This window comes from Notothenia rossii, assembly GCF_949606895.1.
Source record: "Notothenia rossii genome assembly, chromosome: 7".
Lineage (NCBI taxonomy): Eukaryota > Metazoa > Chordata > Actinopteri > Perciformes > Nototheniidae > Notothenia > Notothenia rossii.
Genome location: NC_136905.1, coordinates 74,536,597 through 74,563,601, shown reverse-complemented (window position 1 = coordinate 74,563,601; position 27,005 = coordinate 74,536,597). Strand labels below are relative to the sequence as shown.

Sequence of the window (27,005 nt, the reverse complement as noted above, 5' to 3'; positions counted from 1 at the left end):
CAATGAGTAATGAGAACTAGAAAGTACAATACTTTTTAACAATGTGTTGTCATGGACACTGCACCAGTATTATAATAGTATCTTATGCATTACCTTTTTCTACAGGTTTAGGTTTGACTTGTTCCTTTGGTTCCTTCTTAGGTTCCTTGGGAAGTGCCGCTGCTGGAAAATCATGACACCAACAAGCCTTTAGATTTTAGCTATATATATATATATAAAAGTTTTATTTGAAATTCTCTTCAAATATATTCCTTTTATATTTCCAACATAAAAATACCTTTCTTTGCAGGTTCTGACTTGGCTTTCACTTTAGGTTCTTCAGCAACTTCTATTATTGGAGAATATTAAGAATGATAATGTATCACTTTATCCCAGCCTAACATTAAAGATGTAAGCTATGCCACTGTAAATCCATACTATTTACAAGTATTAAAAGACACGTGACCTGTTCTGAGATAGTTTGTTACCTGCTTTTGTAACATCAAGTCGTTCCTTCTTCAGGACAGGAGCAGCCTCTTTCTTGATGACTTTAGTCACCTTTTCTGCCTTTTTGGGTTCAGCTTCTGAAATAAAAAGGCAAATATGGTTGAAAAGTTTCACATAAGTTATACAGTGGAAACAAATATACCCTTCATTGAAAAAAATAAACCAAATGTATTTCGAGTAGCCCTAACTTTGAGACCATCTATGAGCAATCTAGCTCTGTTATCTTTTAGCCATGATCATGGTGTGGCTTCATGGCTTTGCATTACCTTTTTCTACAGGTTTAGGTTTGACTTGTTCCTTTGGTTCCTTCTTAGGTTCCTTGGGAGGTGCCACTGCTGTAAAAATGATGACACCAACAAGCCTTTAGATTTCAGGTTTATAAAAAGACAAGTGTTTATTATTTGAAACTCTCTGAAAATGTATTCCTTTATATTTCCTACATACAAATACCTTTCTTTGAAGGTTCTGACTTGGCTTTCACTTTAGGTTCTTCAGGAACTTCTATTATTGGAGAATATTAAGAATGATAATTTATCACTTTATCCCAGCCTAGGATTACATATTTAAACTATGCCACTTTAAATCCATACTATTTACAAGTATTAAAAGACATGTGACCTGTTCTGACACTTCAAACATCTATACTAACCACAAGGACAAAATAAGACTGTGACATATTCTTCATACTGTATTTTATCACCTGCTTTTGTAACATCAAGTCGTTCCTTCTTCAGGACAGGAGCAGCCTCTTTCTTGATGACTTTAGTCACCTTTTCTGCCTTTTTGGGTTCAGCTTCTGAAATGAAAAGGCAAATATGGTTGAAAAGTTTCACAGAAGTAATACAGTGGAAACAAATATACCCTGAATTGAAAAAAGTTAAACAAGTCTATTTCCTTCTTAGGTTCCTTGGGAGGTGCCACTGCTGTAAAAATTATGACACCGACAAGCCTTTAGAATTGAGGTCTATAAAAAGACAAGTGTTTATTATTTTAAACTCACTGCAAATATATTACTTTTTAGATTCCTACATACAATTACCTTTCTTTGCAGGTTCTGGCTTGGCTTTCACTTTGGTTACTTCTGGAACCTCTAGTATTTGAGAATTACAAATATATATATATATATATATATATATATATATATATAATGAATTAAATAATATTGGCTTAACGTTTAACATGTAAGCTTTGTCATTGCAAACATCGATTCATCTAACCACAAGGATACATTTCACTGTGAGCAGTTATTATACAGACTGTATTTTCTCACCTGCTTCGGTAACATTAAGATGCTCCTTCTTCAAGAGAGACACAACCTCCTGTTTGACTTCTTTAGTCACCTTTTCTGCCTTTCTGGGTCCAGCGTCTGAAATATAAAGACAAAACTGATTGAACCGTCTCACATTAAATTATAAGGTGGAAATAAATATAACACTCATTCAAAAAGTCTATATCCGGTAGCCCTATCTTAGGGACTATCAATGAGCAATTTTGTTTCTCTTTTAGTTTCAGCCATGCTCGTGGTGTGGCTTCATGGCTTTGCGTTACCTTTTTCTACAGGTTTAGGTTTAACTTGTTCCTTTGGTTCCTTCTTAAGTTCCTTGGGAAGTGCAGCTGCTGTAAAATCACGAGACCAACAAGTCTTTCGATTTTAGGTTTATAAAAAGATAAGTGTTTTTGATCTGAAACTCTCTGCAAATATATTCGTTTTATCTTTCCGAAGACATACAATTACCTTTCTTTGCAGGTTCTGTTTTTGCTCTCACTTTGGGTACCTCTGGAACCTCTAGTATTTGAGAATTAAAAAATATATAATGAATGAACTAATCCTGGCTTTACATTTAAAATGCAATCAATACCACTACAAACATCTATACTAACCACAAGGACAAAATATAACTGTGACCAGTTATTCTACAGACTATTTTATTACCTGCTTTTGTAACATCAAGTCGTTCCTTCTTCAGGACAGGAGCAGCCTCTTTCTTGATGACTTTAGTCACCTTTTCTGCCTTTTTGGGTTCAGCTTCTGAAATAAAAAGGCAAAGCTGGTTGAAAAGTTTCACATAAGTTATACTGTGAAATCAAATATACCCTTCATTGAAAAAAGTCAAACAAATGTATTTCCAGTAGCCCTAACTTTGAGACCATCTATGAGCAATCTAGCTCTGTTATCTTTTAACCATCCTCGTGCTGTGGCTTCATGGCTTTGCATTACCTTTTTCTACAGGTTTAGGTTTGACTTGTTCCTTTGTTTCCTTCTTAGGTTCCTTGGGAGGTGCCACTGCTGTAAAATGATGAGACCAACAAGCCTTTAGATTTCAGGTTTATAAAAAGATAAGTGATTATTATTTTAAACTCTCTGAAAATATATCTATTTTTACGTGTCCTACATAAAAATACCTTTCTTTGTAGGTTCTGGCTTGGCTTTCACTTTGGGTACCTCTGGAACCTCTAGTATTTGATAATGAAAAAAATATTTATAATGAATGAACTAATCCTGGCTTTACATTTAAAATGTAATCAATACCACTGCAAACATCTACTAACCATCAGGATACATTATCACTGTGACCTGTTATTGTGCAGACTGTATTTTCTCACCTGCTTTGGTAACATTAAGATGCTCCTTCCTCAAGAGAGACACAACCTCCTTTTTGACTATTTTAATCCCGCTTACAGCCATTTTGGGTCCAGCGTCTGGAATAAAAAGACAAATTGATAGAACTGATTAACATTGAATTATACAGTGGAAACCAATATAACACTCATTGAAAAACGTTTTAGAAAATCAATTTCAAGTAGCGCCATCTTAGGGACCATCAATGAGTAATGAAAACTAGAAAGTACAATACTTTTTTAACAATGTATTGTCATGAACACTGCACCAGTATTATAATAGTATCTTTTAACCATGCTCGTGGTGTGGCTTCATGGCTTTGCATTACCTTTTTCTACAGGTTTAGGTTTAACTTGTTCCTTTGGTTCCTTCTTAGGTTCCTTGGGAAGTGCCACTGCTGTAAAATCATGACACCAACAAGTCTTTAGAATTTAGGTGTATATATACATAAAAAAGTTTTCAAATATATTCCTTTTGTATTTCCTACATAAAAATACCTTTCTTTGCAGGTTCTGACTTGGCTTTCACTTTAGGTTCTTCAGCAACTTCTAATATTGGAGAATATTAAGAATGATAATTTATCACTTTCTCCTTGCCTAACATTAAACATGGAAGCTATGCCACTGTAAATCCATACTATGTACAATTATTAAAAGACACGTGACCTTTACTGAGATAGTTTGTTACCTGCTTTTGTAACATCAAGTCGTTCCTTCTTCAGGACAGGAGCAACCTCTTTCTTGATGACTTTAGTCACCTTTTCTGCCTTTTTGGGTTCAGCTTCTGAAATAAAAAGGCAAAGCTGGTTGAAAGGTTTCACATAAGTTATACAGTGGAAACAAATATACCCTTCATTGAAAAAAGTAAACCAAATGTATTTCGAGTAGCCCTGTCTTTGAGACATCTATGAGTAATCTAGCTCTGTTATCTTTTAGCCATGCTCATGGTGTGGCTTTATGGCTTTGCATTACCTTTTTCTACAGGTTTAGGTTTGACTTGTTCCTTTGTTTCCTTCTTAGGTTCCTTGGGAGGTGACACTGCTGGAAAATTGTGAAACCAACAAGCCTTTAGATTTCAGGTTTATAAAGAGATAAGTGTTTATTATTTTAAACTCTGAAAATGTATCTATTTTTACATTTCCTACATAAAAATACCTTTCTTTGCAGGTTCTGGCTTGGCTTTCACTTTGGGTACTTCTGGAACCTCTAGTATTTGAGAATTAAAAAAATATTTATAATGAATGAACTAATCCTGACTTTACATTTAACATGTAATCCATACCACTGCAAAAATCTATACCAACCATCAGGATACATTATCACTGTGAGCAGTTATTGTGCAGACTGTATTTTCTTACCTGCTTTGGTAACATTAAGATGCTCCTTCCTCAAGAGAGAAACAACCTCCTTTTTGACTATTTTAATCCCCCTTGCAGCCATTTTGGGTCCAGCGTCTGGAATAAAAAGACAAAACTGATTGAACCGTTTCACATTGAATTATACAGTGGAAACAAATATAACACTCATTGAAAAAAAGTTAAAGAAAATCTATTTCCAGTAGCGACATCTTAGGGACCATCAATGAGTAATGAAAACTAGAAAGTACAATACTTTTTTAACAATGTATTGTCATGAACACTTCACCAGTATTATAATAGTATCTTTCAGCCATCCTCGTGGTGTGGCTTCATGGCTTTGCATTACCTTTTTCTACAGGTTTAGCTTTGACTTGTTCCTTTGGTTCCTTCTTAGGTTCCTTGGGAGGTGCCACTGCTGTAAAATCATGACACCCACAAGCCTTTAGATTTGAGGTGTATATATACCGTAATTTTCGGACTATAAGGCGCACCTGAATATAAGCCGCAGCAGCGGCATACCACTCTCGGTTCCACTTTTACTTTTGCGCGCTACCTGTCTCACTCTTTTCCGGCCTCCAGCTTTTCCTGCTGGAACCCGCCGCTTAAAGGTGGGGGTCCGCGGACCGGCCATAGAGCCCATAGAGTTAAAGGTGGTGGCCGTTAGCTGTAAAAATCCATAGATTAGCCGCACCGTTATATAAACCGCAGCGTCGAAAAATAGGGAAAAAGGCACGGCTTATAGTCCGAAAATTACGGTATATAAAAAAGTTTTCAAATATATTCCTTTTATATTTCCTACATAAAAATACCTTTCTTTGCAGGTTCTGACTTGGCTTTCAATTTAGGTTCTTCAGCAACTTCTAATATTGGAGAATATTAAGAATGATAACTTATCATCTTAACCTTGCCTAACATTAAACATGTAAGCTATGCCACTGTAAATCCATACTATGTGCAAGTATTAAAAGACACGTGACCTGTTCTGAGATAGTTTATCACCTGCTTTTGTAACATCAAGTCGTTCCTTCTTCAGGACAGGAGCAGCCTCTTTCTTGATGACTTTAGTCACCTTTTCTGCCTTTTTGGGTTCAGCTTCTGAAATAAAAAGGCAAAGCTGGTTGAAAAGTTTCACTTAAGTAATACAGTGAAAACAAATATACCCTTCATTGAAAAAAGTAAACCAAATGTATTTCGAGTAGCCCTATCTTTGAGACATCTATGAGCAATCTAGCTCTGTTATCTTTTAGCCATCCTCGTGGTGTGGCTTCATGGCTTTGCATTACCTTTTTCTACAGGTTTAGGTTTGACTTTTTCCTTTGGTTCCTTCTTAGGTTCCTTGGGAGGTGCCACTGCTGTAAAATCATGAGACCAACAAGCCTTTAGATTTTAGGTTTATAAAAAGATAAGTGTTTATTATTATTTGAAACTCTCTGCAAATATATTCCTTTTATGTTTCTTTCATAAAAATACCTTTCTTTGCAGGTTCTGTTTTTGCTCTCACTTTAGGTACCTCTGGAACCTCTAGTATTTGAGAATTAAAAAACATATAATTAATTAACTAATCCTGGCTTTACATTTAAAATGCAATCAATACCACTGCACAAATCTACACTAACCATCAGGATAACATGTCACTGTGACCTGTTATTGTGCAGACTGTATTTTCTCACCTGCTTTGGTAACATTAAGATGCTCCTTCTTCAAGAGAGACACAACCTCCTGTTTGACTTCTTTAGTCACCTTTTCTGCCTTTTTGGGTCCAGCGTCTGAAATATAAAGAAAAAGCTGATTGAACCGTTTCACATTGAATTATATAGTGGAAACAAATATAACACTCATTCAAAAAAAGTTAAAGAAAATCTATATCCGGTAGCCTTAGGGACTATCAATGATTTATTTAGTTTCAGCCATGATCATGGTGTGGCTTCATGGCTTTGCATTACCTTTTTCTACAGGTTTAGGTTTGACTTGTTCCTTTGATTCCTTCTTAGGTTCCTTGGGAGGTGCCACTGCTGTAAAATCATGAGACCAACAAGTCTTTAGAATTTAGGTTTATAAAAAGATAAGTGTTTTTGATCTGAAACTCTCTGCAAATATATTAATTTTATGTTTCCTAGGATATAGAAATACCTTTTTTTGCAGATTCTGGTTTGGCTTTCCCTTTAGGTACTTCTGGAACCTCTAGTATTTGGAGAATATTAAGAAATATAATTTATCAGCTTAACCTGGCCTAACATTAAACATGTAAGCTATGCCACTGTAAATCCATGGCTTTGCATTACCTTTGTCTACAGGTTTAGGCTTGACATTTTCCTTTGGCTCCTTTTTCGGTTCCTTGCTAGGTGCCACTGCTGGAAAATCGTGTCACCAACAAGCTTTTATATAGGTTTCATAAAAATGTAAATATGTAAGCTATGCCACTGTAAATCTATATACAAGTATTAAAAGACACGTGACCTGTTCTGAGATAGTTTATTACCTGCTTTTGTAACATCAAGTTGTTCCTTCTTCAGGACAGGAGCAGCCTCTTTCTTGATGACTTTAGTCACCTTTTCTGCCTTTTTGGGTTCAGCTTCTGAAATAAAAAGGCAAAGCTGGTTGAAAAGTTTCACTTAAGTAATACAGTGAAAACAAATATACCCTTCATTGAAAAAAGTAAACCAAATGTATTTCGAGTAGCCCTATCTTTGAGACATCTATGAGCAATCTAGCTCTGTTATCTTTTAGCCATCCTCGTGGTGTGGCTTCATGGCTTTGCATTACCTTTTTCTACAGGTTTAGGTTTGACTTTTTCCTTTGGTTCCTTCTTAGGTTCCTTGGGAGGTGCCACTGCTGTAAAATCATGAGACCAACAAGCCTTTAGATTTTAGGTTTATAAAAAGATAAGTGTTTATTATTATTTGAAACTCTCTGCAAATATATTCCTTTTATGTTTCTTTCATAAAAATACCTTTCTTTGCAGGTTCTGTTTTTGCTCTCACTTTAGGTACCTCTGGAACCTCTAGTATTTGAGAATTAAAAAACATATAATTAATTAACTAATCCTGGCTTTACATTTAAAATGCAATCAATACCACTGCACAAATCTACACTAACCATCAGGATAACATGTCACTGTGACCTGTTATTGTGCAGACTGTATTTTCTCACCTGCTTTGGTAACATTAAGATGCTCCTTCTTCAAGAGAGACACAACCTCCTGTTTGACTTCTTTAGTCACCTTTTCTGCCTTTTTGGGTCCAGCGTCTGAAATATAAAGAAAAAGCTGATTGAACCGTTTCACATTGAATTATATAGTGGAAACAAATATAACACTCATTCAAAAAAAGTTAAAGAAAATCTATATCCGGTAGCCTTAGGGACTATCAATGATTTATTTAGTTTCAGCCATGATCATGGTGTGGCTTCATGGCTTTGCATTACCTTTTTCTACAGGTTTAGGTTTGACTTGTTCCTTTGATTCCTTCTTAGGTTCCTTGGGAGGTGCCACTGCTGTAAAATCATGAGACCAACAAGTCTTTAGAATTTAGGTTTATAAAAAGATAAGTGTTTTTGATCTGAAACTCTCTGCAAATATATTAATTTTATGTTTCCTAGGATATAGAAATACCTTTTTTTGCAGATTCTGGTTTGGCTTTCCCTTTAGGTACTTCTGGAACCTCTAGTATTTGGAGAATATTAAGAAATATAATTTATCAGCTTAACCTGGCCTAACATTAAACATGTAAGCTATGCCACTGTAAATCCATGGCTTTGCATTACCTTTGTCTACAGGTTTAGGCTTGACATTTTCCTTTGGCTCCTTTTTCGGTTCCTTGCTAGGTGCCACTGCTGGAAAATCGTGTCACCAACAAGCTTTTATATAGGTTTCATAAAAATGTAAATATGTAAGCTATGCCACTGTAAATCTATATACAAGTATTAAAAGACACGTGACCTGTTCTGAGATAGTTTATTACCTGCTTTTGTAACATCAAGTTGTTCCTTCTTCAGGACAGGAGCAGCCTCTTTCTTGATGACTTTAGTCACCTTTTCTGCCTTTTTGGGTTCAGCTTCTGAAATAAAAAGGCAAAGCTGGTTGAAAAGTTTCACATAAGTAATACAGTGAAATCAAATATACCCTTCATTGAAAAAAGTAAACTAAATGTATTTCCAGTAGCCCTAACTTTGAGACATCTATGAGCAATCTAGCCTACCATCCTCGTGGTGTGGCTTCATGGCTTTGCATTACCTTTTTCTACAGGTTTAGGTTTGACCTTTTCCTTTGGTTCCTTCTTAGGTTCCTTGGGAGGTGTCACTGCTGGAAAATCATGAGACCAACAAGCCTTTAGATTTTAGGTTTATAAAAAAAAAACGTTTTATTTGAAATTCTCTGCAAATATATTCCTTTTATATTTCCTACATAAAAATACCTTTCTTTGCAGGTTCTGGCTTGGCTTTCAATTTAGGTTCTTCAGCAACTTCTAATATTGGATAATATTAAGAATGATAATTTATCACTTTCTCCTTGCCTAACATTAAACATGTAAGCTATGCCACTGTGAATCCATACTATGTACAAGTATTAAAAGACACGTGACCTGTTCTGAGATAGTTTGTTACCTGCTTTTGTAACATCAAGTCGTTCCTTCTTCAGGACAGGAGCAGCCTCTTTCTTGATGACTTTAGTCACCTTTTCTGCCTTTTTGGGTTCAGCTTCTGAAATAAAAAGGCAAATATGGTTGAAAGGTTTCACATAAGTTATACAGTGAAAACAAATATACCCTTCATCGAAAAAAGTTAAAAACATCTATTTCCAGTAGCGCTATCTTTGAGACATCTATGAGCAATCTAGCTCTGTTCTCTTTTAACCATCCTCGTGGTGTGGCTTCATGGCTTTGCATTACCTTTTTCTACAGGTTTAGGTTTGACTTGTTCCTTTGGTTCCTTCTTAGGTTCCTTGGGAGGTGCCACTGCTGTAAAATCATGAGACCAACAAGCCTTTAGATTTCAGGTTTATAAAAAGATAAGTGTTTATTATCTGAAACTCTCTGAAAATATATCTATTTTTTACGTTTCCTACATAAAAATACCTTTCTTTGAAGGTTCTGACTTGGCTTTCACTTTGGGTACTTCTGGAAACTCTAGTATTTGAGAATTTAACAAAATATAATGAATGAACTAATCCTGGCTTTAACATTTAAAATGTAATCAATACCACTGCAAACATCTATACTAACCACAAGGATACATTATCACTGTGACCTGTTATTGTACAGACTGTATTTTCTCACCTGCTTTGGTAACATTAAGATGCTCCTTCTTCAAGAGAGACGCAACCTCCTTTTTGACTACTTTAATCCCCCTTGCAGCCATTTTGGGTCCAGCGTCTGAAATAAAACGCCAAAGACGATTGAACAGTTTCACATTGTGGAAACAAATATACCCTTCATTAATAAATCTATTTCTAGCAGCACTATCTAGGACCATCTGAGTTATGAAAACTAGAAAGTACAATACTTTTTTAACAATGTATTGTCATGAAAAATCCACCAACATTATAATAGTATCTTTTAGCCATGCTCGTGGTGTGGCTTCATGGCTTTGCATTACCTTTTTCTACAGGTTTAGGTTTGACTTGTTCCTTTGGTTCCTTCTTAGGTTCCTTAGGAAGTGCAGCTGCTGTAAAATCATGAGACCAACAAGCCTTTAGATTTGAGGTTTTATTAAAAGATCAGTGTTTATTATTTGAAACTCTCTGCAAATATATTACTTGTTATGTTTTCTACATAATATTACCTTTCTTTGCAGGTTCTGGCTTGGATTTTACTTTAGGTACTTGACGAACCTCTAATGTTGGAGAATTTTCAAAAACATAATTAATTTCCTAATCTTGGTTTTACATTTAACATGTAAGCTTTTTTACTGCAAACATTTATACTGTACATCTAACCACAAAGACAACATATCACTGTGAGATGTTATTGTACAGACTGTATTTTCTCACCTGCTTTTGTAACATTAAGATGCTCCTTCCTCAAGAGGGACGCAACCTCCTTTTTGACTACTTTAATCCCGCTTACAGCCTTTTTGGGTTCTGAAATAAAATGGCAAAGCTGATTCAACAGTTTTACATACATTTTAAAATGGAAACAAATGTACCCTTTATTTTACAAGGAAACCTATCAATCTATTTAACCTTGAAGATACTTAGCACATCTTCTACCAAGTGCCTACACATATTGTATTGCCATTAAAACTGTACATGGATCCTAAAAGTATATTTACTCATGGTTCCACTATGCTTCTATGGATGGCTTTGTATTACCTGGTTTTACAGGTTTAGTTGTGATTTTTTCCTTTGCTTCCTTCTTGGACTCCTTGGGAGCTGCCACTGGGGGGAAATTACGACATAATAAGCCATTAAGCTTCATTATGTTTATCTTAACCAAAAAAAGAAAAGCAATTCATTTAGCCTCCTCAGTTGACCTATCTTTTGCCCCTCTACAAATACCTGTAAGATTATTTGAATTCCTATCAGCTTCATCAAATCTTTGTGCATGGTGGTAATTAGCATGTACTCATGTTGAACTAAGATGGTACAAATGGTGAACGGTATCCTTTTAAAACAATACACTTTAAAGGCCATGTAATGCATCTAACACAGGTGTTTTTTAACATGTAGTTTAGATATCACCAGAATAAAAAAAAAAAAAAATGTTTAAAGTTTGGTCATAATTAAATGACATATACGTTAAAAACCGATGTTGGTTCCGAAGTTTGCCGAGTACGCCCCCGATCACTCCCGAACGAGCGGTGACGTCACACGTGGCACATATTGCCATTTGATCAAATCAGTCCAAATGGCAAGCAACGCGACAACTTCAGACAGCGAGAGCGATCATTCAAGCTCAGATTCGGTGGGTTATCTGGATTCAGTTACAGAAGTAGAGAGTGAACCAGCTAGCCTTTCACTTCAAGGCATCTTGCCTTATCAGTACGAGCCTCCTGCCCGGCAATCGAACAACGAGGCAGAAACTTGTGAAAGAGAAGCGGATTCCGCAGCCGGCGAGACTCGAGTCGGCAATACTGAATGGTAAATTATGTTTTATTTAATTTGACCTGCACTAAATGTCGATCTTAATTTGTCATCTGTTCCTCACACGTCCGGCAGATATAGTTTTTTTTTTATGTTATGTACAATATTCAGGTGTACATGTCAATGCTGTGAAAGCATGCCCACTGCAGATGAATGTGTATGCTGCAGAGAGATCTGGCAGGTGATGGAACAAATAGACATTTTGCAACCTACTGACCAGATAGAAGACACCGACGAGAAACCAAGGTGCATTATTAGCCACCCAGGCTTTAAAGAAGGCTGTCTCAGTGTTTGGACACTGAAAATAGCGTATCTTCAATACAAACAACAACACAGAGCAGTTGATGGCCCACTACAACAGTAAGTAAATATTGATTGACCCAACTGCCTATTGCAGCTTTGCTTTCATATAATACTTTTAGTCGCTACAGATATGGTACACTTTTAAAGATACCATTAAACTCTTTCAAGCAGTCAAAAACAGCTTGGCTTTTATTTTTTCTGTGTATGCAAGTTCAATGTATGCTTGGGAAAAGAAACAACTACACATGTGAGGAAATATATAAGAGGTCTATGATTCTGTCAAGCAGTCATATACAACCTCATATTTATTTTGTACAAGTAAAATACAAATATCATGTTATAAGCCAATTTGTAACCATTGCTACATAATAGTACTACATAACATTTTATTTTTCTCCAAATATATTTATAATCTGTATACTTTTTTTTCATTAGGAAGTATTGATATACAGCTTATCGACAGTTTGTACGTTGGTGCTGGGGTGTACTCGGCCCAAAAATCAGAGTCCCGCTGCCTGCATGTGCTGTAACCGAGATACGGAAGACTTACCCTGAACCGGGAGGCCGCTATCAGGGATTTCAATGGCCAAATCTGTAATTTGACATAAGTCATGCAGCTGAACTGGTTAAAATGGTTTCGCATGATGTAAATAATTTACAAAGTACATCATTTACAATATTATTTTTCCAAAGAAACATGTAAATATAACAACATTTTCCAAATCACAAGTTTGTAAGATTGTATTAATTTACTGTTTGATAAATAAAAAAGGGTTATTTTGTTAATTTTTCACTTGTAACATTTGATCTTTATTGCAGTGTACATTAGTCTATTTTGGTATATGTGCGAGCCCACAAATAATTAAAAGTGGTAAAAATAATAAAGATATTCAGACGTAATTCATTTTTGGCCTTACTTATTTCACTTCAACTTTTATATATTTCAGTCACTAGGCAAGTTCACTGTACTCTGGTGACATTTAGCTCAAGCTGGCATAACACCTGTAGTAACTTAATTCTGACCCGAGTTTTGTGCACAATCTTCCAGCACCCATGATCAATGTTTATAGGAATCAGGAAACATTCACAGCTCAAAAGTATTTTTAAATTCTTAGGGCTTTAATTCAGCTTCTCTACTAATGATAGTAATATCTTTAATGCTAATCTGATCAACCAGAAGAAATTAGAACCTGGATGTTGGAACAATGTGCCTACTGGTTCAGTAGAAGGGCATTGCACGAAATGTAGGTCCCGACACCCCACCAACAAGCACAGACATAAACACCAGAATGTAATGTATTCATATCAGTGATATGAGTGACTACACATCTACACAACTACACATCGCTTCACCATCATGAATTGTTAGATAAAAAAAGTTTAGCGAGGTCCGGTTACACACATATGTTGAGAGAAAATAGCGGAAGGATACAAAACAAACAATCCAGACGAGGCTGGTGTTTGCCACGTGTGACGTCACACAGCTGGGTTAATAGCTGGCAAGCTTTTCGCTACCGGAGCGGAATAACACGGGAAAGTGGCACACATTTCATGTTATTTGGGGGATATTTATGGAAAGAATCATTGATGTTGATATGTCAAATGAAACAGTGGAAAGTGATGAAGCGATTTATTAACACAGAATAACGTTTATTTTGGACATTTCATGGACTTTAAGCATTGTCATGGTGATCAGAATTGGCATAATGATGTGAGCATTGCCATGTTGTATAGCTGGACAGAGCGGTTAGCATGGCTGTATATTCTTGGTATTGGATCGTCAACAGATCCTTATTTTGAATAATAATAATAATAAAAAGATTACATTGCAAGACTATGCCTACCTTTCTTAGTGCCCCTCTTCCGGATGGGTTCTTTGTCTTTAAGTGGCCTCTTGGTTTCCTTTTCTTTTTCAGAAGGCTTTGTTGGTTCTGTTTCTTCCTTAGAGATCTTCTTTGGTTCCTTTTCTTCAGTGAGAATAACCTTGACCTCTTTTTCGTCTTTAGAAGGTTTCTCTGGTTCAGGTTTTTCTTCAGAGGGCTTCATTGGTACTGCCCTTTCTTTGGAAGGACTTGCTTCCTTTTCCTTCTCCTTCAACTCCTTAGAGATCTGTTCTGGTTCTTCTTTTGCAGGCTTAGTTATGGCAGTCATTGGTCTTAGTTCCTCTTTCTCCTCTTTGAGAAGCTTTTCGACTTCTTTTACTTTTTTAGGTGGTTCCTTCACTTCTGTCTCTTCTTTAGAACGTTTCATTTCTTTGAGAGTTATTTTCATGGCTTTCTCTTCCTTAGGATCTTTCTTCTCTTCCCTTCCTTCTCTCTGTGGTTTCTTCTCCTCTTTCTGTTCTTTGGATGGCTTTGTGACTTCTATCTTCTTTGTAGATGGTTTCTGTACCTCTTTGTCTTCTTTAGGTATTTTCTTGACTTCTTTCTCTGTTTTAGAAACTTCCTTGACTTCCTTCTCTTCTTTGGATGGTTTTGTTTCCGCTTTCTTTTCTTTCAGAAGTTTCCAGACTTCTATTTTCTCTCGGGATGGTTTACCGATCTTCTCGTCTTCCTCAGATGGCTTCTTGAAGGCTATCCCTACTGCGATAGATGTATTAAATGCTTTCTCGTCTTTAAGAGGTGTTTCTGCTTCTTTCTCCTTTTTAGACCGTTTTCTTACTTCCTTGTCTTCTTTTGACGATTTCTCAGTTTCTTTTACTTTTTTGGATGGTTTCTTGTTTTCTTTATCTTCTTGGGATGGTTTACCAACTTTCTGGTCTTCCTCAGATGGTTTCTTGAAGGCTATCCCCACTGCGATAGATGTATTAAATGATTTCTCGTCTTTAAGAGGTTTCTTGACTTCCTTCTCTTCTTTGGATGGTTTTGTTTCTGCTTTCTTTTCTTTCAGAAGTTTCCAGACTTCTATTTTCTCTTGGGATGGTTTACTGACTTTCTCGTCTTCCTCAGATGGTTTTTTGAAGGCTATCCCTACTGCGATAGATATATTAAATGCTTTCTCGTCTTTAAGAGGTGTCTCTGCTTCTTCCTCCTTTTTAGAAGCTTTAATGACTTTAATGACGTCTTCTTTTTCTTCTTTGAGAAGTTTCTTGACTACTTTTTCTTCCCTAGATGGTTTCTTGATTTCTTTCTCCTCTCTAGATGGTTTGCGGATTTCCTTGTCTTCTTTGGATGGTTTCTTAACTTCTTTCTCTTCTTCAATAAGTTGATCGACTCCTTTCTTTTCTTTGAGAAGTTTGCTGACTTTTTTCTCGTCTTTGGATGGTGTCGTGACTGTCTTGTCTTCTTTGGATGGTGTCATGACTGTCATGTCGTCTTTGGATGGTTTAGTGACTGTCTTGTCTTCTTTGGATGGTTTCGTGACTGTCTTGTCGTCTTCGGATGGTTTCGTGACTGTCTTGTCGTCTTTGGATGGTTTCGTGAATGTCTTGTCGTCTTTGGATGGTTTCGTGACTGTCTTGTCGTCTTCGGATGGTTTCGTGACTGTCTTGTCGTCTTTGGATGGTTTCGTGAATGTCTTGTCGTCTTTGGATGGTTTCGTGACTGTCTTGTCGTCTTTGGATGGTTTCGTGACTGTCTTGTCTTCTTTGGATGGTTTCGTGACTGTCTTGTCGTCTTTGGATGGTTTTATGACTGTCTTGTCGTCTTTGGATGGTTTTATGACTATCTTGCCGTCTTTGGATGGTTTCGTGACTGTCTTGTCTTCTTTGGATGGTTTCGTGACTGTCTTGTCTTCTTTGGATGGTTTCGTGACTGTCTTGTCATCTTTGGATGGTGTCGTGACTGTCTTGTCATCTTTGGATGGTGTCGTGACTGTCTTGTCGTCTTTGGATGGTTTCGTGACTGTCTTGTCTTCTTTGGATGGTTTCGTGACTATCTTGTCTTCTTTGGATGGTTTTGTGAATGTCTTGTCTTCTTTGGATGGTGTCGTGACTGTCTTGTCTTCTTTGGATGGTTTCGTGAATGTCTTGTCTTCTTTGGATGGTTTCGTGACTGTCTTGTCTTCTTTGGATGGTTTTGTGACTGTCTTGTCGTCTTTGGATGGTTTCGTGACTGTCTTGTCGTCTTTGGATGGTTTCGTGACTGTCTTGTCTTCTTTGGATGGTTTTGTGACTGTCTTGTCTTCTTTGGATGGTTTCGTGACTGTCTTGTCGTCTTTGGATGGTTTTGTGACTATCTTGTCGTCTTTGGATGGTTTCGTGACTGTCTTGTCGTCTTTGGATGGTTTTGTGACTGTCTTGTCTTCTTTGGATGGTGTCGTTACTGTCTTGTCTTCTTTGGATGGTTTCGTGACTATCTTGTCGTCTTTGGATGGTTTCGTGACTGTCTTGTCTTCTTTGGATGGTTTCGTGACTGTCTTGTCGTCTTTGGATGGTTTTGTGACTGTCTTGTCTTCTTTGAGAGATTTCTTGGACTCTTTGTCTTCTTTGAGAGGTTTCTTGACTTCTTTGAGAGGTTTCTTGGACTCTTTGTCTTCTTTGAGAGGTTTCTTGGACTCTTTGTCTTCTTTGAGAGGTTTCTTGACTTCTTTGAGAGGTTTCTTGGACTCTTTGTCTTCTTTGAGAGGTTTCTTGACTTCTTTGAGAGATTTCTTGACTTCTTTGAGAGGTTTCTTGGACTCTTTGTCTTCTCTAGATAGTTTCTTAACTTCTTTCTCTTCTTTAATAGGTTGATCGACTATTTTCTCTTCTTTAGACATTTTCTTGATGTCTTTCTCTTCTGAGAGAGATTTATTGGACTCTTTGTCTTCTTTTAGAGGTTTCGTGACTACTCTTTCTTCTTTGAGAGATGTCTTGTCTCCTCTAGATGGTTTCTTGGCCTCTTTATCTTCTTTAAGTTGTTTCTTGACTTCTTTTACTTCTTCTGGATGTTTCTTGGCTTTCTCTTGTTTAGATGGTTTCTTGTCATCTATATCTTCTTTGAGATGTTTCTTGACTTCTTTCTCTTCTTTCAGATGTTTCTTGATTTCTTTGTCCCCTTTAGAAGGTTTCTCATCACCTGTCTGTTCTTTGAGATGTTTCTCATCATCTTTCTCTAATTTAAGAGATGTCTTGTCTTCCTTCTTTTCTTTGAGAAGTTTCTTGACTTCCTTTTCTTCTTTGGGTGGTGTTTCCACATCTGTTTTTTCTTCAGAGGGTTTTGTCCCTGGTGACTTCTGTTCAGGCTTTAGTGTTTCTTTCTTCTCCTCTGAAGGCCTCCTGACTTCTCCCTCTTCTTTGGATGGTTTCTTAGGTTCTACCTCCTTTTTAGACTCTTCTTCTAAAGACAAACATACACGAGTCAGTTTTGTAGGTACTCGAAGATGAATGTAACATTATTAAAAGTGGAACAGGGACAAAGTACCCAAAATGGTTTATAGTCCTGAAAACAATTTTGTGAAATATGTACAAGTGGTTTACAAATGCTTTTCATTTGGTCCTCTGTAGCATACGCAGCTTATTGGAATAGTGTAACATAGGTAAACAAAACATTATGAAGCTGCATTCTCTTGTGGACATACTTAATATTTAGACATATACTCTTAAAGGTAACAATATTTTGTTTCATTAAGTGTATTTACCTTTGGGATTTGGTGGTTCCTTTTCAAGGGGTGTGGTCACCTCCTTAGGCGTTTCTTCTTTTAGTTTCATCTCAATAGTTTCCTCAAGTTTGTCTTCCTCAACTTTTTTCTCCTCTTTTTCAGTTTCGGCGGCTGGGAGTTCTGTAAGCAACAAGAATTCTTCACAAGCAGAACTATAAGATGCTTTAGTGCATAGAGTATGTTCTGGTGTTTGCAAAATTAGACCAAATCAATACATTCAATTAGAACGTTCTGAAATGTTAAAGTCAAGTTGGAATGAAGTAAACTGAAGAAGGTGCACAATTTCAAGATTATTACCTTTAATAACTAATTGTGTCAAATTATATTTTTATTTTACCTTTATTTAACCACGATAGGTCTCATTGAGATTACAAATCTCTTTTTCAAGAGAGTCCTGGCCCAAGAATGGTAACAGCACAGTTTCAGACAGTTGTACAGTTACAAACAATTAAAAAGCACACAATCACAACACAGTCATACACCAAGTTTAGCCAAAGCATTTACAGACACAGCGGCCTGCTTCAAGGTCAGTTAAAGTTGCTTTGAGTGTTTCTAATGAGACCAGCTCTCTGAGTTTCAGCTCAGTTTGAAGCAGGTTCCAAGCTTGAGGGGCAGCGTAACTGAACCCTTTTCCCAAGTTCAGTACGGACCTTTGATAGAGTTAAAAGGAAAACGTCTCGGAGCGAAGCCGATAGGATCCTGTACATTTTCTATTTATGTACATCCTTAGATAAGGGGGAAGAGCACCAAGAATAGCCTTATATATAAGGATGTGCCAATGTTTCAGTCTACGCGTGGTCAGGGAAGACATATAACAAGTATATACTTCAATTCTGACCAGTAGTCGGTGTTAGAAAGTCAACACGCCTTAACAATTAATCTTGCTTGCATAATCACTATATTATATTGATAATTGATCAGACCTACATTTTTAAGGTGCAGAGATCTACAACGAAGTCATAATAACTTGTTTTTCAGTTATCAATTTCATTTGACACATCATTCACTGTGTATGAAACATGACATGCTATATTTGATTTTTTTCTTGTCCTAATGGAGAATCCTATAAATGAAGCTGCATAATGACTCACTGCCTAAGGCATGTACCGTTTGGTCTAATGCAGGAGCAGTTAAGTACATAATTAGCACCTTAGGAAATAGATTTGTAGTTACTGAGTCATCAAAAAGAAAAGAGCACATTTATAGGAGCACTGTACTGTATTAGTCACAAGATCCTCTTTCCGCTGAGCTGTTCACACCATGGTCAAGATGAGCTTCTGATCTAAATAAAACCTCAAATGATCTGGTCAGTCCGTGTTTATTTGCTTTTTAAATAAACACTTTGGGAAATGTGCTCATCTTTCTTGTCAGATTAGAAGATCAATATCAGTTCATTCCTCTGTGTCAAGTACAACAATTCATTAATGAAAATGAAATAGGAACAGCAAAGTAAAATATAAATGTGTTATTGTACCAGAGCATTGTAAGCCAAGAGGATGAAGACTAGACTCAAAGCTTTATCTAGAGGCTTCGCTATAACACAGTCATTGCAAAGACATTAGTTTGATTAGAGCATCCCAATTGGGCGACGTAAATGGAGTTCAGTATTGTGTCTGGGTGCCGCATGTTGGTGTTTTTAGCCCTGGTTTGTTTAAAATAAGGCACCATTAATAGTAGGCCATCTATACATGTTGCTGAGTATCTTTCAGTAGTTCCTGTTTGCAATGTGACCTGTGGTTAAACTTTGTTCTGGCTTCTTTGTAGCCATACATTAACAAGTCTTGTTATTTATCCTATTTACCTTCTCCTCTGATTCTCAGTAAAAAAACAAACAAGAGTAATTCCTAAAATGTGTTTCTCTAATCTTTAATGAAAAACAGTTTTATGTGAAAGTTACTCAGTCGGCCTGAAGCCTGGATTAACACAACATAACCGATCAGAACATTTGAACAACATGCCCTGAGATGAGGAGATAATAGGTTACATGTTAGGCTCTAATCGAGTCTCGTCACAAACAAGTGGTTCAAAACATGTTAATATTCACACTTATTATTTATCATTAGTAACAAACTCATCATTCAGAATCCTTCTCATGAGCTCATAATGAAAATGGACTGGTGAGATACATGTGGGGATAATGGTGAGAGTGTTGTACCTTTCTCATCTTCAAGGCGTTGTTCTTTGTGAGCAGCTTTGGACCCGGCTCTCCTCAGCCTCTCAGAGGGGATCTGAACCTTCCTCCTACGTCTGAGTTCAGTTTTCCCGCTCTCACTGTTGTTGTTATTTTCATCCTGATCGTCGATGATGTCGGAGTATTCGTCGTGGTCTTCATCGATAACGTCTTCTTCTTCCTCATCATCAGATTCAGGCACTGCACTGGTATTAGCAACTTGTTCAGTTGCTAGAATTTCAAGATCAAGTTGTTGGAGAGGTGTCTCTTTTTCTTCTTCTTCTTCCACCTCCATCTTCTCCACTTGGTCCAGTCGATCTTCTTCCTCCTCTTCTAAATCATCATCATCATCGTCCAGATCTAGAGCTTGATCGTCCTGGTCAGTTTTTACAAACTCATATTGGACGTGAGTTTCAGTCGTTTCAGTTTTTTCTTCATTTGATTCTTCGTCAACAAGGAGATCTTCATCTTCCATCTTCTCCTCTTCAGCTCTGTCTTCAGTTTTGGTCTCATCTTCCTCCTCCTCCTCCTCTTCCTCCTCCTCTTCCTCCTCCTCCTCCTCCTCAACTTTTACTGTATCTTCTTCAGTTTTGGTTTCCTCTGTCTCCTCTTTCTCTTCTACGGCATCTTCTTCAGATTTGGTCTCCTCCTCTTCCTCCTCTTCTACAGCAACTTCTTCAGTTTCTGTCTCCTCCTCCTCTTCCTCCTCTTCCTCCTCTTCTACGGCATCTTCTTCAGATTTGGTCTCCTCCTCTTCCTCCTCCTCTTCCTCCTCTTCTACGGCATCTTCTTCAGATTTTGTCTCCTCCTCCTCTTCCTCCTCTTCTACAGCAACTTCTTCAGTTTCTGTCTCCTCCTCCTCCTCCTCTTCCTCCTCTTCTACAGCATCTTCTTCAGATTTTGTCTCCCCCTCTTCCTTCTTTTCTTCCTCAAGATCTGCCGATTTGGTATCCTCCTCTTCTTTTACTGCCTCTTCCTCTGTTCGAGGTTCCTCCTCTTCCTCATCCTCCTCTTCCTCATCCTCCTCCTCCTCCTCCTCCTCTATCAAATCTTCAGTTTTGGTTTCCACTTCTTTGACTGATTCTTCTTCAGCTTCAGTCTCCTCTTCCTCTGGCTTCAATTCTTCCACCTCTTCTTCAGTTTGTGGCTCCACTTCTTCCTCTTCTTCTTCTTCTATCTCTGTTTTTAATTCATCTTTCCCTTCTGTAGCAACACCTTCATCATCTTTTATCTCCTCCTCCTCCTCCTCCTCCTCATGTGCTACAACCTCCTCTGCTTTAATATCCTCAGCATCAGCCTCTTGTGCCTCATCTTCTGGAGAAGGTTCATGTTCAGTCTCTTCAAGGTGGACGTGTTTCACTAGTGACGTGATAGTGACAATTTTAGTGCCTGTTATCAATCTTGTATCCGACTAACAAATGTGTCAATTCAAGAATAAACGTATGAATACCATCATCTTCCTCTGCCTCTTCCCCGTCTGCTGCCCTGGCAGATTCAGTGGGAACTTCAGCCTCTTCAATCTGTGAGTCCTGGGCTTCAGCTAACTCAGCAGCAGCAGCAGCAGCTTCATCTTTGGCAGCTTTCATGATCTCTGCAACTGTATCATCATCGCATGTGACCTGTCTTATCTGACATTTACGTCTTTACATGGAAATGCAGCTCCAAAAGGATTTACAGGTAAAGAACAATTGGATGGGGTGAAATGGGAACGATGACCATTCAAGACATTATACACAAAACATGCCTTGGGCGATGACATTCTGAGTTTGCCAAATTTAAACCAAAGCTAACAATGCTTCATCTCTTATTACTTTCATACATTTGTACTGAAGATGCAGATACCCCTTGCTGCTAAATACCAATCAACTATGTGCAATATGTGCTATATGTGCAATATATATATATATATATATATATATATATATATATATATGCCGTTGATAACCGTGTAATTTATACCTGGCTGCTAAATCCTTAGAATCGTTACAAGGTGTGTTTTTTGCATTTTGTAAATTGTGTAACTTGCTGCTGTTAAATACCATCAAACTATGTGCAATATGTGCAATATATACATTATTATATACATATGCCATTAATAAATGTGTAATATATACCTGGCAGCTAAATCCTAAGAACTGTTACAGGATTTGTATTTTGAAAAGTATTTTTGTTTTACTTTTATTTTTTTATTATATTTGTTATTATATCATAACTTAGTACTTTTTTTTAACATATGTAACATTAAACTGTCCGTGGTTCTTTCCTGCTGTAACGATGCAAATTTCCCCTCTGTGGGACTAATAAAGGTATTCTGATTTATTTAAAGCATTATTTTGGTTGACTTAATCAGCAGTAAATAGTTTATTTGACGGGGACTATTTTCTGCGGCAATTAACGCAAATGTCTTGTAAAAGTTGACGGCAGCAGAACAAAGATCAAACAATCCACATACACACACATGCCTACAACTTCAAAAGATACATATTAAAGACATGTTTTTATGCTCAATGCAACATAGGAATACAAATGTTTTACGCACAACAGAAAACATGATGACTGGAACAAAAGCAACTTGATAGCAAAAGACGAACGCATAGTTCCACGAAATGTTACACACAGCAAACATTTAGTGTTACAAAGGGAGAGATGCAGTCGCCAAATACTAATTAATATTATATATATTCAAATGAAGGTATACAGTGGTCATGATGCATATTTGTTTAGATGCAAAATGAGGTTTATTCAAGCTAAATTAACATTCAATTTCCTCTTACTTTAGGCTTATTGTCTTGTATTTAACACACCATGAATCAAGTTTAGACCAGTTCATTCCAAGAAAACCAAATGTAATGCAAACATGCATCAAGTGCGTGGCCAGTTTGCTGACAACTTATATTGCACCCAAATAAACATTATTGTGGTTTTGCACAATATATTCTGTGCATGGTGTTGATTTGTTACCTTTCTCAATAGGTGGCAGAAATTCTCCTGCGTTTAAAAAAAACCATTTGGTTATGAAAGACAGCTAACCTTTTTTATATAAACAAAGAAATGTTATGTGACAGCAAGACAAACTAAAAAACTACATTTGTATTACTTACCTTTCCTATATACCAGAGTTATATCAGAGAGGGGAGACACAGTTTCATCTAAACAAAGAGAAGAAACAGATATGTTGTGCAAATGGTTTTTGAAATATTAAGTATTATGCTTGTAAGATGCTTTTAGATAAAACTGAAATAAAAAGTGAAACCTTTAACAGCTGGTGTGGCAGCAGGTTCACCTAAAACAGGAGAAAAACCGGCATCACATATGCACCACTTTATTTTTAAGTATGTGTATTTATAAAGGTATAAAGTAGAGTATATAACTAATGCAAAGAAGCATACCTTGATCCCTAACAAGCATGCTCGACATGTAAGCCACAAACACTTCTTTCTTGTCTGAGAACTCCAACAAAGCATCTTCTATGACTTTCATGGGATCAACGGACACTTCTGGAAGGATCCCTGAAACATCAGTAAAGCTGCCGTTAATAAAACACATTGTACAAAATAAATCATACAATTGTTAGCTATTTCTTCTATTACCATACTTACGTATCTTTGTATAAATAGCCAGCAAAAGCAAACACAGTGATACCAGCAACAGTATTGTAATGTAGCATATTTGTATTTAAACATACAGACCTTGATCACCAAACATCATTGTGGAGACGTAGTTCACGAGCATGTCTATCTGCTCTTTGGTGATTTCTGCTGTTCTCTTCACAGCTGACATGGGGCTGAATCCCATAGCATCCTGGAAGCCTGATGAGCAAAACAGGGGAAAACTTCAGTTAACCGGCTGCAGTAAAGTAAACATGGTTGTGGTAAACATTTGAACAGTAGATTAGGGAAAAGGTTAAAATACTCTACCTTGTGTTGTGTCCAGTATCACATCCAAGATGGCACCGAGCACATCCTGGATGTATCCTGATATTTTACTCAGAATGTCGTTAGCAACACTGAAGGCATTTCTACCAATAACCACAGGGTCAATGTAGCTAATGTCAGTGGTTCCTGAGAAGAGCAAACCAACACTCCAATGAGTTACTTCATTCTACACAGACATTTTAAAAGACAGGTAAAAACCATTTGATCAAGTTAAAACACAGAAACAAAAGTACTGTTACCCATGAAAAACACAAGCTAAGTTATTGATTAATATTGTTGATTTAGTCACACATTTAGGCCACACATATAGACATGCTACGTTTTGTATTGCACCACAAACATTGTAAAGATGTAGTTACCTTTTGTTACATCCAGTACACTGTCTACGATGGTGCAAAGCATCTCCTGGATGTAGCCCACTACACCATTAACGCTTTCATTTGTAGCACTGAAGATATTTCTGCCCACCAACACAGGGTCCATGAAGCTAAGATCTACAGTTCCTGGGAAAAAATACAAAACAGATAAGGACATGAAATGTGTTAAATAGTAATTGCAGGATTCAAAGAGGTTAAATAATAAAGAAACGTTAAGAGGGAAGAGTAAATACCTTTCACTACATCCAAAATTGTGTCCAAAATGGCACAGAACACACCCTGGATGTAGCCCCCCACTCCACATATAAAGTCATTAGTAACACTGAAGAGTCCTCGGCCTGTGACCACCGGGTCGATGTAGCTAATGTCTACTTCTCCTGGGGAAACATAGGAGGGAAAATTATTTTATAACCACACTATCCCAAAATATATGCCAAAAATGATTTCTTTTTACTTTGTGTTACTCTCTTGTAAATAAAAAGAAAGGAAAGCAGACACTTTCCCTAGTCAGAAATAAGCATTAAGTATGGAATACATACCTTTATTTATACCCAATATAGTATCCAATATGGTGTCCACTATCGCACACAGTGTGTCTCTAAAGATGCCCGCAACTCCACATATGAAATCATTAGTCGAATGGAAAGCTTGTCTGCCGAAGACCACCGGGTCCACATAGCTGAGGTAGAAGTTCCCTGTGGGTTTAGAAGGTGGATGTTAGAGTCGTGCTTACGTCACATTTAATTCATTGTTTGCTGTTGTTGAGTAGAGTTATATGTTTTCATACCTTCTTCATCTGAAAAATAGCGAACAAATCCATCTTTTGCTTCCGATATCTCCTCAGCTGCGTAGGTGGCAGCGGAAGTGGGGTCACTGAAATCAGGTGTACATTCTGGGGACCCAGAGATACAATTGATATATTACAACATTTGAAATAGCAATGATTTTTAAAATCTTATTGTTCTTTGATTATCAAGAGAGAGGTATTTTTCTTTTATCTTGTTTCCATTCATAGTTGAATTACATCCATATGTTAATGTGTATGATACGTTTGTTTAAATGTTAAGCACTTGATGCATTCATTGTGCTATCTACATAAAGTCCATAATGGTTATGATTATTTAAAAGATGTGTGTCTTTCTTATGTACCTTGAAACTTATTGAACAGACTGGTTACTTCGTCAACAGCGTCGTTTACAGCTTGCACAGGGTCCGACACGATTTGTTGAATGTCTGAGAAGGGTAACAGTATGATTGATACTTATGCATATTTGCTGATTGAAACCCTGTACAGATAAATGTATGTAAGTATTTGTGATTTACCAGGGACTGCCTTGTACTCCACAAAGTCAAACATCACCACTCCCACCACCCCCCAGGACAGGAGGGCCGCCAGGGCGATGAGCAGCTCCGCCGACATTTTGAGCTTCCCGAGGATCCCGAGCCCTCTGGGCCTCTGAGCTGCAGCGACTTCATTCGAGACGCCTTCGTGTGAGAAAAACAAAAAGATGATGTTCCAGTTGTGGTTCAGCCTTTGCTGCTAGATCTTTATTCATGTATTTTTTCCTTTAATGTTTATTTGATTACTTTTGCTTTTTAATGACTGTTTTTCAATGCCATTTTCTTAATGTCTTTGAATTGCCTTGTGTTGAAAGGTGCTATATAAATAAACGTGCCTTGCCTTGCCTTGCCTAGATCTGACTGACGCTTCTGTTACACTGGAAGTTGTATTAGAATATGTATCCTTATTATATTTTTTGTTTTAATATACTCTTTGATATTTGGTTTGTCCTTTTACAGTCAGACCCAACTATAACTGTATAAGACAAACACAAAGGGCATGCAGATTAACAATGATCACAATGTGTATTTAGGCCCTACTAGAGCAAGACCAATAAAACAACAAGTGACTAATATTGGTCAAAATGCAGATATATGTGCATTTGGGCAGAGAAATGCCAAAGATATGTCTTAAATCTTCTTTCAGAGATCCGTGACACGTTCATTTTAACTCAGAAAGCAATTTAAACTGCTCCATGAAGAACTTATTTTATTTATATAATCTAATATAGGATCAGTGAAAAAAGCTAAGAAAGAGAAGCTTGTTTCTCATGTGAAGAAAACAAACCAAACCGGTTCAGCTCAACATGACATGTTCATGCAGAGCCACATCGATCATAGTTAAACTTAAATACTGTATAAGTCTCTAGGGCCTTCAATTGAGAATGTGGTTCAGTAATGGATACACAATGGTATAAACATCTTGGGGGAAGAAACGTGTCTGTAATTAGAAGAAGTTCCTGATAACAATCTAGATATTATTTTACAACAAAGTAAACATATCCACTGGCTTGATAAATCTAAGATTCTCCCATTCATGTAATGCTAGCAACAACTTTAACACATAAGTATGGTTCAGTCTAATTACATTACTGTGGTTTGTTTGGGAGACTAATCTCCTTTAATAGAGTCTCATCACACGCCGCAGCTAAGCCTTAACAGGTGAAGGTAATTTTCTTTTGTGATCAAAGGATTGGAACTTTAGAAGATAAAGACAGTCTGATCTTGGTACAGTGTTTATCAAAAGACATGATAAACACATCTTGTTTGATTAAAAAACAGAAAAGAAAGGAATCTTCTGTAGTTTCCATGTCATCAGCTTATTCAAACATAATATGATTCCCAGCTGCTGAGTCCAGTGGAACATTTTTGTGATGGCATTTAATGACATCCTCACCCTTATCAACACTGACGCACATTCAGACATGGATCAGGTGTCAAAGTGTGAAAAGACACCTTGTTACGGTGAATGAACTCTTAGCGTGCTCAACTTATGATTCACTTCCTCGTGTAAAAATGCTGAGACTCAAAAACAGTCCCTTCAGAGTTTCTCAGGATGGACAGGTGGAGTCAGTATTTCACCACAAACGCACTGATTCTAAAAGGAAAACTGCTTGTTATTGTTCAAATCATGACAAGGCCTTACGCCAAATCAAACCACAGAAAATACAACTTGTGTGAGTAGATTGCCTACAAAGTGGACTTGTTTTTTAAATGGCAAAAAGAAAGTTGAAGACAGAGGTCAGTGGCAGCAGCAGT

At 37.0% G+C, this 27,005-nt stretch overlaps 1 protein-coding gene across 50 annotated transcripts in view; it reads right to left on the bottom strand.

The window, feature by feature from the left end:
- Positions 1–27,005, bottom strand: part of LOC307046732 (uncharacterized protein) — a 38,787-nt gene that overhangs the window by 11,155 nt on the left and 627 nt on the right. For 17 of the 50 annotated variants that reach the window (XM_079693267.1, XM_079693268.1, XM_079693316.1 and 14 more), the window contains exons 2-65: positions 25,230–25,391; positions 25,056–25,139; positions 24,694–24,798; positions 24,446–24,601; positions 24,140–24,283; positions 23,889–24,032; positions 23,512–23,655; positions 23,284–23,403; positions 22,984–23,103; positions 22,848–22,877; positions 22,696–22,743; positions 22,556–22,582; positions 21,045–21,191; positions 19,580–20,953; positions 17,404–17,544; positions 15,516–17,102; positions 13,689–15,125; positions 10,771–10,836; positions 10,450–10,539; positions 10,242–10,292; positions 10,056–10,124; positions 9,737–9,832; positions 9,536–9,586; positions 9,350–9,418; positions 9,066–9,161; positions 8,876–8,926; positions 8,695–8,763; positions 8,423–8,518; positions 8,226–8,294; positions 8,074–8,124; positions 7,887–7,955; positions 7,614–7,709; positions 7,414–7,464; positions 7,227–7,295; positions 6,943–7,038; positions 6,746–6,814; positions 6,594–6,644; positions 6,407–6,475; positions 6,134–6,229; positions 5,934–5,984; positions 5,747–5,815; positions 5,463–5,558; positions 5,273–5,323; positions 4,810–4,878; positions 4,464–4,559; positions 4,261–4,311; positions 4,078–4,146; positions 3,794–3,889; positions 3,604–3,654; positions 3,435–3,503; positions 3,091–3,186; positions 2,890–2,940; positions 2,705–2,773; positions 2,420–2,515; positions 2,222–2,272; positions 2,035–2,103; positions 1,757–1,852; positions 1,526–1,576; positions 1,187–1,282; positions 937–987; positions 753–821; positions 468–563; positions 278–328; positions 94–162 (exon numbers count right to left, since the gene is read on the bottom strand). In XM_079693267.1, the coding sequence (XP_079549393.1) occupies positions 94–162; positions 278–328; positions 468–563; positions 753–821; positions 937–987; positions 1,187–1,282; positions 1,526–1,576; positions 1,757–1,852; positions 2,035–2,103; positions 2,222–2,272; positions 2,420–2,515; positions 2,705–2,773; positions 2,890–2,940; positions 3,091–3,186; positions 3,435–3,503; positions 3,604–3,654; positions 3,794–3,889; positions 4,078–4,146; positions 4,261–4,311; positions 4,464–4,559; positions 4,810–4,878; positions 5,273–5,323; positions 5,463–5,558; positions 5,747–5,815; positions 5,934–5,984; positions 6,134–6,229; positions 6,407–6,475; positions 6,594–6,644; positions 6,746–6,814; positions 6,943–7,038; positions 7,227–7,295; positions 7,414–7,464; positions 7,614–7,709; positions 7,887–7,955; positions 8,074–8,124; positions 8,226–8,294; positions 8,423–8,518; positions 8,695–8,763; positions 8,876–8,926; positions 9,066–9,161; positions 9,350–9,418; positions 9,536–9,586; positions 9,737–9,832; positions 10,056–10,124; positions 10,242–10,292; positions 10,450–10,539; positions 10,771–10,836; positions 13,689–15,125; positions 15,516–17,102; positions 17,404–17,544; positions 19,580–20,953; positions 21,045–21,191; positions 22,556–22,582; positions 22,696–22,743; positions 22,848–22,877; positions 22,984–23,103; positions 23,284–23,403; positions 23,512–23,655; positions 23,889–24,032; positions 24,140–24,283; positions 24,446–24,601; positions 24,694–24,798; positions 25,056–25,139; positions 25,230–25,391 (9,339 nt within the window). The remainder of the gene's footprint in view (positions 1–93; positions 163–277; positions 329–467; positions 564–752; positions 822–936; positions 988–1,186; positions 1,283–1,525; positions 1,577–1,756; positions 1,853–2,034; positions 2,104–2,221; positions 2,273–2,419; positions 2,516–2,704; positions 2,774–2,889; positions 2,941–3,090; positions 3,187–3,434; positions 3,504–3,603; positions 3,655–3,793; positions 3,890–4,077; positions 4,147–4,260; positions 4,312–4,463; positions 4,560–4,809; positions 4,879–5,272; positions 5,324–5,462; positions 5,559–5,746; positions 5,816–5,933; positions 5,985–6,133; positions 6,230–6,406; positions 6,476–6,593; positions 6,645–6,745; positions 6,815–6,942; positions 7,039–7,226; positions 7,296–7,413; positions 7,465–7,613; positions 7,710–7,886; positions 7,956–8,073; positions 8,125–8,225; positions 8,295–8,422; positions 8,519–8,694; positions 8,764–8,875; positions 8,927–9,065; positions 9,162–9,349; positions 9,419–9,535; positions 9,587–9,736; positions 9,833–10,055; positions 10,125–10,241; positions 10,293–10,449; positions 10,540–10,770; positions 10,837–13,688; positions 15,126–15,515; positions 17,103–17,403; positions 17,545–19,579; positions 20,954–21,044; positions 21,192–22,555; positions 22,583–22,695; positions 22,744–22,847; positions 22,878–22,983; positions 23,104–23,283; positions 23,404–23,511; positions 23,656–23,888; positions 24,033–24,139; positions 24,284–24,445; positions 24,602–24,693; positions 24,799–25,055; positions 25,140–25,229; positions 25,392–27,005) is intronic. The other 33 variants (XM_079693271.1, XM_079693288.1, XM_079693311.1 and 30 more) reach the window with 33 other exon arrangements.